The 10322-nt window shown below is 33.9% G+C and overlaps 2 protein-coding genes across 2 annotated transcripts; one reads left to right on the forward strand and one right to left on the reverse strand.

Annotated features, from left to right (window-relative positions):
* Window positions 1-780: 780 nt before the first annotated feature.
* Window positions 781-3752, forward strand: Nup54 (nuclear pore complex protein Nup54). Its single transcript, XM_090174331.1, has 8 exons — window positions 781-1043; window positions 1119-1199; window positions 1265-1462; window positions 1522-2014; window positions 2079-2424; window positions 2479-2586; window positions 2651-2770; window positions 3426-3752. The coding sequence occupies exons 1-8, from the start codon at window positions 944-946 to the stop codon at window positions 3669-3671; spliced, it is 1692 nt and encodes a 563-aa protein (XP_090030457.1). The 5' UTR covers window positions 781-943; the 3' UTR covers window positions 3672-3752.
* Window positions 3753-3787: 35 nt separating this feature from the next.
* Window positions 3788-8602, reverse strand: Pgm2a (phosphoglucomutase 2). Its single transcript, XM_090174330.1, has 13 exons — window positions 8384-8602; window positions 8092-8191; window positions 7821-7977; window positions 7552-7720; window positions 7457-7480; window positions 7199-7368; window positions 6943-7132; window positions 6691-6883; window positions 6323-6629; window positions 6141-6243; window positions 5121-5207; window positions 4918-5051; window positions 3788-4851 (listed from the first exon to the last, which is right to left on the reverse strand). Exons 1-13 carry the CDS (start codon window positions 8456-8458, stop codon window positions 4749-4751), a joined length of 1812 nt encoding a protein of 603 aa, XP_090030456.1. The 5' UTR covers window positions 8459-8602; the 3' UTR covers window positions 3788-4748.
* Between the last annotated feature and the right edge of the window lie 1720 nt (window positions 8603-10322).

The raw sequence follows: 10322 nt of genomic DNA on the forward strand, positions 1-10322 counted from the left end.
AAAGAAGACGGACCCGTGAAAACTTTTGAACGGTCCTGGGGGTGTCACAAACACTGCCGCCGCCCCGGGGACCCAGCCTTCTTAAGCCGCCACTGTTTAGAAATAGAAAAGGTTAGGGAAAATTACCAATAAGTGATCGCTTTCCGAAAATGGAACAAATCGACGAAGTGGGATATTCCACCTTGGACGGAGGATGGAAATTATGGGGTAGACTGGGTAGGTAGGCTTGGCAACGTTTAACCATCTATTCTGTTTAACCATTAGAGATGACAATCAATCTATCTAATTCTTCGAAAAAACGGCTTTACTGGAGAGTAAGGTGCCATCTATTAATGGCAAAGGAAGCTAAAATTCAAAATAGCGAAACGATAACGTTGTCAGAAAACCATTGTAGAGTATTATAATTGGATTATACATAATTGGTATAAAATATAGTGTTAAAAATTACAATAATTTAAGTTATTGACAAATTTACAAACGAACCAATCAAAGCGAGGGGTACTTTTATTTCCGCCTATTGTTTTCGGTAAAAATTTAAGCGTCTTGTTTTGATTTAGATGCTAGTGACATCTGTTGAAAAAAAAGAGCTACTTCATGTCGAGCCGACACTTGCTTTAAGACAACAGTAACAAAAGTAACAATAAATATTGGGTTGACTCACTACTTCGTTTTCATATTTGTTTAACCTTGTGCTATATTTTTATCATTTTCTTTCAAGAATGATGTTGAACAATATTTTTCTCTACTTATCGAAATTTTTACGTAGTTTAAATTTTGGGGTTGAATTATAGTGGATATTAGATGAATACTTACCTAGTGTGGGCGATAGAATTCGCTTTGTATTGAGTTGCTGTTTCAATAGTGTGGGCCGCTCATTTTGAAATCTAATAAAGATAATTACTTAAGTTAAGTAATAATTGGCAAGGTAACACATTTGCTGAAAATGTCAACTGGATTTAAGTTTGGAGCCGCCACTAATCCTACTAGTCAACCTAGCTCTCTTTTTGCAAGTAGTTTTGGTGCTGTCACTTCACAACAATCGGGTATTAAACACCTAGTTAATATTGTTTATTAACTAAAAGAAATAAAATAGGTTTCGTTTTTACAAAAAAAAACAGCTCAACCTTTTTCATTTGGAGTGGGTGGAACTACAACTACTAGTGTTGCACCTATGGGATTTGGCACTGGGACTACACCAAGTAAGGGGTTCCCCTACCTAATGAAATCTGTTTCTTGGCAGTTCCACTTAATGTTTCTCAATTAGGTTTTAGTTTTGGGGCCCCAACTACCCAAGTTGCTCCTAGCTTTAACTTTGCATCAACTGTACCAGCCACCACAAGTTCACAATTCGCATTTGGAGCTCAACCAACAACCTCAACAGCTAATCTTTTTGGTGGCTTAGGCACTACTTCCACCCCTTTTCAATTGGGTGGGCTCTCAACAGCCTCTGCAGCACCATTTAGTAAGTCACGTTCGTAAAAATTTATAGCAGAGATTATGTAATATATTTTTACAATTAAGATTTACAGCCTGGAAGTGCATTTGGCCCAACTACAACCCAAATCAATGCTTTTGGAGGTGGATTATCTTTTGGATCAAATTTAGGTGGTGTCTCTAATATCCAAACAGCAGCAATTCCCAGCGTCAACAATGTCGCTAACATTTGGAACAGTTTGTCCATGCCAATTTTGTTTGGCGATGAGAGAGATACTATTTTAGCAAAATGGAACCAATTGCAGGCTTTTTGGGGAACCGGAAAAGCCTTTTTTGCTCAAAATTCACCACCTGTGGATTTCAACTCTCAAAATCCCTTCTGCAGATTTAAAGCTGTTGGCTACAGCTCACTTCCTACGGCTAAAGCAGAGGATGGGCTAGTTGCTTTAAGTATTAATAAGAAAGAATCCGAAGTACGAAACCAACAACAACAACTTGTTGAAGGTTTGAATAGGATCTTTGGAAATAAGCCTTCCCTTTCTATTTATGTGGAAGGTATCAAATCATTCCCTGATGAAAGGTAAGAAAACTGAAATATCAGATGTCAAATATGAATTACTAATTTTATGAAATGATTCTTATAGAACTGAATTATTAATTTATATTGTTGAGCGAGCTCAGACAGGATTCTCTAGAAGAATTCCGACTAATGAAGTCTGCGCTTTTCTGGAACAAGTACCTGTGAAACCCCATTTAAGTAGTATGGCTATAGTGGCTGTTGTTCCGAGAATATCCCCTAGTAAAGAGCAACTGAAGATCTATTTGGATAACCCTCCAGCCGGAATTGATCCGTTACTTTGGCAGCAGGCAAAATTAGATAACCCAGACCCAGAGCATTTGATACCCGTCCCAATGATTGGTTTTCAAGAGTTGAGCCAACGTTTGAAATTTCAAGCCCAAGAAACTAAACAACACGAAGAAAGATTGGATGTGGGTTCCCCAGGTTTATAGTTAATATTAACTAAATATTAACGTTTTCTATAGTTAATAGCGGAAGAAATTGCTGATTTACAAAGAAGAAATGCCACAACTGTAGCAAAAATTGAAGATTTTAAGCGAAAGGAGCTCAGTTTGGCCCACAGAGTTCTAAAGGTTAATTTAAAATTTGTCAAGAGCTTCTAACTAAAGAAAACTCATATTTAACTATCATGTATAGATTATGGTTAGTCAAGAAATAAGAAGAAAATTAGGTTTCTCGATACAAGCTGAAGAAGAAAACCTTAGAGTTCAACTTGAAAATATTCAATCCGAATTAAACACACCAACTCAGTTTAAAGTTTGTATCAAACCCATTGTCTAGACCAGGGTTGGACATAAGGATATTTTTTTTAGTAGTCAGCCTGACTAGTTAGCCTCCTATCTAAATTTATTTTAGTAGTCACTGACTAGTGGGGGTATAAAAACAAGGACAGCAAACATTTTGCTTTACCCTTCAGAATTAAAATAGGAATTTATTATCATTTGAGTTACATGACTTTGGCTGATCACAATTTTTTTTAAATAAAATGGGATTGATGAATGATGAATTTACGATACTCCATATTCGCCATTATGGATATTTAAGTAAATTTTTCACTAGTCAAATTGACTAGTAAGGTCAAGGGCCTCTATGTTAGTAGTCTAAATGCCGGAACTAGTGCCTTATGTTCCACCCTGGTCTAGACTAGTAATACCAAGAATGAATTAATCTTAACTGAGAATATGAAGGTAGCATCGTGTTAACCTCATGCTTTATGGAATAAATATTTTCTCAGCCAAAGCGAGCGGAGGGCTCACATGGTAATCGTAGGTTCTCACCCTGTAGGTGGAGAATATCATCTGTGAGTCACAAAAGTAGAGGCTATAGTTGCGCCCGCATATTCTTAATATTCATAATTATTCTTGGTAATATAATTGAACTAATACTATACTAAGGTGTTTTTCACTTTCAGGGGCGGCTTAACGAATTATTGTCACAAATTAGACTTCAAAATCATCAACAAGCGTCAGCTGGTGGCAATGAACAATATCAAATAGACAGTATTGTGCGTGATGAAATTAAACAACACTTAAAATGCCAACAAGAAGGCATTGCCCATTTAGTTAATATCTTGAAAGAGGACTTGGAAGATTTAAAAATTATCGAAACTGGTCTTAAAGACGTTTTGGATGGGAGAAGACAGTATAATACTGATTAAGTTAATTTAATATAATGTTGAACCTCAAAATATTGGCATAAAATTCAATATTTTTATATTGCAAGTGTGGCTTTCCTTTACAAGTTATATAACTTACTTTAGTGGTAAGACAATTTTCATTTTTAAATTGACCATTTTATTCACGCTAACATAATTATGTTACAATTACATGCTTTCCTGTTCAGAGTTTTGAAACTATTAAATTTACATAATTATTTTTTAGAACTTAAGCGGAAGAGCTTAAGAATAGTTTCTTTAAAGATCATAGATCTGAAAATGGTCGTACCTCAGTGTTAACTTTGATACCAAAGATATCTTACTAATTTTTTAGCATTTTTGGCTTGTATAAATTAATTTTTGAGGGGATGATTGTGCCAATTGAAGACAAAGTGTCAGTATAATTATAATTGGCAATGTTTATAAATTTTAAAACAATTTTTACACCAGGAATTCATAAATATTCCTGTAATAAATCACGGTCAACTTTGATCTCCGTGAGCAAGGATTTTCCTGCTATAACGAGAGTGGCGCTGAACTCAATTTTTTATATTGTCTTCAATGCAAAAACTATTCTGAAAATAATTTTCCGCTAGAGACACCTCAACTCATACAGATATCTTTTGCTCGTAGGTTAACATACACTTCAACGCAAGATCAAAGTTGGCTGTGAATGAATGAAATCCATATATATATATATATATTTTTAAATCTAATCTAACTAATTAATTAAGTAGCCTTCATGTCACAATGCGAATGACATTTAATAAAATAATTTGGAAATGAAATGAAATGGCATAACTTTCTCAAGAGGGAACGGGAGATAATATTAAACTAGAATATATTACAAAATATGTATAATCTAATTATACTTTACATAACTTGCCAATGAAATTTAGTATTTATACTAACCAACAATCTTAAAAATTATAACCAGTTCCAATTGTGACTAGACAATACTAAACATTATAGTCCACTAAAACGTGCGGATAACTTAAAAATGGAAAACTTTGGATAAACTCAAGCTAACAAAAATATTGGGGAAAATTGATTTTATAAAGTTTTACGTGATGATATATTTTAATCTCCACGGGGAATTAATTTATTTACTTCCGGCTGTAACCATTCATCAACTACAAGTTGTATCATCTTTTCCAATTCACCAGCCAAGGATTTCACATCTCTGTATAAGAAATTACCCACACAATTAGAGATTTGGCAAATTTACAATTTATGCAATTTGTTTTACTTTTCTTTAGGTTTGGCACACAGTTCGGAGTAATACTTGATCTTGGGCTCAGTGCCACTAGTTCTCATGGTTAACACACAACCATTTTCAAAATAAAACGTGATCATTTGGCTTGATTTACTCGTAGGCAGTATCTATAATCATGAAAAGCCAATTTTATAATCATGATCTGAAAAAAATTTTGATTTTATTTTCGGACTAACCGCTTTATTATCTGATTTGGTATTGTCATAACCCGTAGTTAAATCACGAATGCCCTTGATCACAAATGAGCCGAGCTCTTTAGGGTACTTAAAATAAAAAATTATTGAAATACTTTTTATTGAATATTTTTATGTACAACTCTTCATGCTAGGACTTGAGAAGTATTTTGATCAACAAAATTGTTCAAGCAATATTGCTAGCCACAGAATAAGCAGTGGCTGATATTGCGGATTCAGCTAACATATTTTTCTTTTTGACATTTATTAAGGGGCGTAGCTTGATTTTAATTTAAGGAAGAGCTTTGTTTCATAATTATGTGTCACATAAGTGTTTCAGTTTCCCTTCTTCCGCTTGTGAAATTTTTCATCAGAATGACCACATACTTTGCATTATAAATTTTGGATGATAATTTAATTTTAAGTAGGGATGCACTGATATATTGGCCTATTTTTCTAATATTGGTCGATACCGGCATAAGAATAATATTTTCAGGAAAAACTTAAAAACAAGAAAATTCTCGATTAACTCACTATTCGATTTTTGATAGAAAATATGTATCACATAAAATGAAAAGAGGCATATTCGGATTTGCGTTTGCATACTTCTTTTAATGAAAAATTAGGATAAATTGGTATGACAGTCCACTGAAGTTACTGAACCCTCTTTTATAATGATTTTATCATATACACTACTGTTATGATAGGTAATTTTGTTAATATCGGTCGATAAATCGGCCCAGAAATAGCCAATATATCAGCTGTACCCTAATTTTAAGTTACATATTTTTATTTTCAAAGGTGCTTATCTTTTTGGATATGATCTCAAATCTACATCACATACCATATGGCTATATAATTTGAGTAATAGACAACTTATAGACTTCGAAATTACATAACTTTATCAGGAAATAAATTTCTAAGATTAAACGTTCATAGTAAATGTAAACCCACATCCTAGATAGCAAGATACTTTCAAGAGTGGTACAATTTGATAATGAAAAAATAAAAACTAATACTAACCAATGTGGTTCCGTTAAAGTTCCTAAGCCGTTCAAACATAGTGTTAATCGTTGGCTGGTGATAACAAATGAAATAAGAGTTGTTAGAAACGTGATAACCATAGCTGTTGAAAATGGAATATAAAACAGGTGATGTAAGTCGCTTACGTTATTAACAAGATTTATTATTATAAGATTGCTTACATTTTATAGATATTATCCAACTGCTGATTAAGTGTTAATCCCTGCTTCTGTAAATGCGCTGCCAATTGACAAATCTGCATGGCAGCCCCTACACCATCCTTATCCAGAACATTAGTTCCACACATAAAACCAATGGCTTCCTCAAACGCAAATAAGACTGTTTTCCCTAACTTCATCAACTCGCACGCTTTATTGGCCATCCATTTAAAACCAGTCAATGTTTCAATAAAATTGAACCCTTCTTTAGAAGCGATAGCGTTTAAGATCTTCGATGACACTGCGCTTGATATCATGTACACGTCTGATGCTATTTTTAAAATAGGTAGAAGTTATTGAAACAACATACATGTCTAATGTAGTCAAATTACCAGGAACTTTAGGGTTTTTCGCTTTAAAACATTGCCAAAGCCACCATCCTAACATTGTTCCCGTTTCGTTTCCAGTAAACAGTTTCCAATCCCCATTTGGAAGTTTTTCAGCCACAGCTAAGCGATCGGCATCAGGATCGTTGGCTAAAATAATGGGGCTTCCACTTTCATTGGCAGTTTTCACCGATAAATCCTAAATATAATGAAAAATGACACAGGTAATGCCGTGGCCTCATTGAATTCATCTCCTACCAAAGCACTTTTTCCCTCTTCGGGATTTGGAAATTTAACAGTTGGAAATTCTGGATCAGGTTCCATTTGTTCCTTCACTGAAACAAAATACTGGAAGCCGCAAGTTTCAAACGCTTCCACCATGTATAGATGTGACACACCATGCATCGCGGTAAATGTAAACTTAATAGGGCAGCTCGCATTTACAGATCTAGAATGAAAATATTAAAATTAGAGCAATTTTTTCATACGTCAATTACGAATTATATAACCTTACACATCAGCAACACAATCCTGCATGTTGCGATAATATTTTGATTTCATTTCTTTCATGGGATTAGTGCATAATGGATTTGATTCGATTAGTTGTATATTCCATGCTTCAGGCCATGGTTCCAAATTTTGCTCTATGCTCGTTTGAATACCCTTATCGTGTGGAGGTATAATCTAAGCGCGAAAAAACCACTTAAATTAGAATCATAACTTATTAGCCTCTTGCTCTTACAGCAATATTAATAATACCTTTCTGGCTTACCTGTGCACCATTATCCCAGTATACCTGAAACACGCAATCAAAGTTTTTAATAAAATAATAAGGAATTACAAAATGAAGTAAATTACAAAATTTACTTTGTATCCATTATCCTCTTTAGGATTGTGTGAGGCAGTGACCATGATACCAGCTGCACAGCCCAAATTTACAACAGCGAAAGGTACAAATGGTGTAGGTGTGATATGCGAGTACAGGTACACTGGTATTTTACATTGTAGAAAGGCAACGGTTGATAATTTTGCAAATCTATTGGAAAAACAAAGTCAATATAAAAAACTTTGAAAGGAAATATTAAAAAAAAAATTTAGATTCATAAAAGTAATATTTTGACTTCACTTATTAATACCTATGACTGTTATATCTCGCGTCAAAACTAATGACAACTCCTCGTTCTCTGGCATCAGGAATAGTAGTTTCAATATATTTAGCCAATCCTTGCGAAGTCTGAATGATGACCAGATCATTCATTGCAGCATAACCCGGACCCATGGCACCTCGTAAACCTACAAAGTCCCATATATAAAATATCCTAATAAGTAGGCCTATTAAGTTAATAACATTTAGACTTTTTCGGAGTTTCTGCTTTTTTATAAAACAAATTGAAAACCCAAACTGACCTGCGGTTCCAAAAGAAAGTCTTTTAAGCATCAAATTTTCAAGAGCCGTAATGTCATTTTTGTTAATTAATTCCGTAATTTCCATTTTAGTTTTTTCATTCTATTAAAAAAATCCAAATTTACTTTAATAATTTTCAAAAAGTTCTAAAACAACGACTAGAAGAAAAACATAACATAAATTAATATTCTATAAGCGTATAAAACCACGCTTCCCTGCATGGCTTCGGTTTTCCATAAGCCTAAATGTCAGTTTTATTTCGCAATCATAAGCCTTAACCAAAAACCACTTTACCTGATCCCACTGTAGCCATTCCGTAATCTTTGAATCTAAAGCGGCGTTTCCAGTATACATCGTTGGCATTACCATAACTAGCTAAACTTTCCAAATAAAATAAAACGTTCCTTATAAAAATCAGTGACCATTTAACGACCTCTAAAACCGAAAACAAGTCGCAAAATGATCCGTTTGATCATAGTTTGATTACCGCACAGAATTCTTTTCCGTCTCTTAAATAAACCACCTAGTGGTTAAGGTTGAAAATAATTGAAATAGCTAACTCAATTTTGTGGTTTTTTCTCAACCTTGGTTTGATCCTTGCGTAATCGAGAGATAAGTAATAATACGTGTTCCTCGCAAAAACTATGAAGAAAACGGAGCCAAATTTTCATATTAGATAAAAACAACTATCTCCGGATTGTAGATGTATGCCAAGGGAGTTCATAGAGATAATTCTTTCTATGAAACAAATTTTCTTCTCTATCTCATTTCCAAGCTAAGGCGATTATAACCATTCAGCTTATATCAACTTTTGAAATAACCTTGCCTCTATCCTTGAAAATTTTATATTTCAATCTAATAGAATCATTATGTGGAAAATCCACATTCCGTTTAGAATTATGTGCCAGTAAAAACACCAGCGGCGTAAGGTCATAATATTTTATGTTTAAAAAAAATAAATTGTCTTGAAAACAGTACCACATTTTGGCAAGTGGCTAAAATTATATACACAATTTAAGGCCAATAATTTTCTGTCCATATCAAGGGTGTAGGAATGTTTGAGCAGGGTTTGAGACAGATGAAAATCCAGCTCTATGTAAACTGAAAGGCAAATTTGGATTGGGCAAAGCAACCAAAACCTTGGGGTCCAAGGTGTGGGTTCTGAAAACATTTATTTTGTAAGTCATAAATGTCAGAAAGATAAACTACTTTTTCGACAAGAGATATATGAATGTTGATAATGGACAGAAAAATAATATTGAACTTAGTAATTTTTTTTACAAACCAAATATTTATTCGAAAGGAAAGACTTAGCGAAGACCATAAAATGTATTTTCTCGTTTGGGGTAAAATAAAATTTAGTGGGCTTATTTGAAATAAAATTTAGTGGGCTTATTTGAAATAAAATTTAGTGGGCTTATTTGAAATAAAATTTAGTGGGCTTATTTGAAATAAAATTTAGTGGGCTTATTTGAAATAAAATTTAGTGGGCTTATTTGAAATAAAATTTAGTGGGCTTATTTGAAATAAAATTTAGTGGGCTTATTTGAAATAAAATTTAGTGGGCTTATTTGAAATAAAATTTAGTGGGCTTATTTGAAATAAAATTTAGTGGGCTTATTTGAAATAAAATTTAGTGGGCTTATTTGAAATAAAATTTAGTGGGCTTATTTGAAATAAAATTTAGTGGGCTTATTTGAAATAAAATTTAGTGGGCTTATTTGAAATCTTTCCCGAATTTTTCTATGATCCTGTGACCATTTAATCTTTAACTAGTTAATATTAAGTTTTGAACCGATCGAGGCAAAAAGTTTGGAAGGGACATCACATTACCACTGCTTTCCAGTTCATACGCCCTTGAAACATGTTTGCTATTCCAATTACCAACGTAAATCTGTACAGCACACGTAAAATGACGTAAAATAGCCTAGAAACGCGCCAGTTTTTAGGCGAATTTCGCTTGCCTCAGTTTGTCGAGAGTTTAAAAGTCTCTCTTTATCCATTCTTAAGTGAAGGGCTCACCTACAGACCGAAAGAGGCACTGCGCTCAGTGCCGTATTAACCCATTTCAGAGCCACTAGCTAGGCTTCGAGCTTCATTGGGCCACTCAACATCCCCCTCCCCCTTGTGATGTATGGGCCCCTGCTCTTAATGGCCCTCTAGGTTTCAGTCTTGTGGATAATGCGGCGCTAACTGCGCTCTTCTTTAAACAATTTAACATTTGCATTCTCGA

This window comes from Leiobunum rupestre, chromosome 5 (assembly GCF_980474605.1).
Source record: "Leiobunum rupestre chromosome 5, qqLeiRupe1.1.hap1, whole genome shotgun sequence".
Taxonomy (NCBI): domain Eukaryota; kingdom Metazoa; phylum Arthropoda; class Arachnida; order Opiliones; family Sclerosomatidae; genus Leiobunum; species Leiobunum rupestre.

What these genes read in the sequence shown, in the direction of transcription:
- Nup54 (XM_090174331.1), top strand. Translation starts at nt 944, where the DNA reads ATGTCAACTGGATTTAAGTTTGGAGCCGCCACTAATCCTACTAGTCAA. An exon ending in TGTCACTTCACAACAATCGG is followed by an intron (nt 1,044 to 1,118) that starts GTATTAAACACC and finishes AAAAAAAAACAG; the next exon opens with CTCAACCTTTTTCATTTGGA. An exon ending in ACACACCAACTCAGTTTAAA is followed by an intron (nt 2,771 to 3,425) that starts GTTTGTATCAAA and finishes TTTCACTTTCAG; the next exon opens with GGGCGGCTTAACGAATTATT.
- Pgm2a (XM_090174330.1), bottom strand. Translation starts at nt 8,458, where the DNA reads ATGGTAATGCCAACGATGTATACTGGAAACGCCGCTTTAGATTCAAAG. An exon ending in GAAAAACCCTAAAGTTCCTG is followed by an intron (nt 6,630 to 6,690) that starts GTAATTTGACTA and finishes TTTTAAAAATAG; the next exon opens with CATCAGACGTGTACATGATA. An exon ending in CCAAATCAGATAATAAAGCG is followed by an intron (nt 5,052 to 5,120) that starts GTTAGTCCGAAA and finishes TCATGATTATAG; the next exon opens with ATACTGCCTACGAGTAAATC.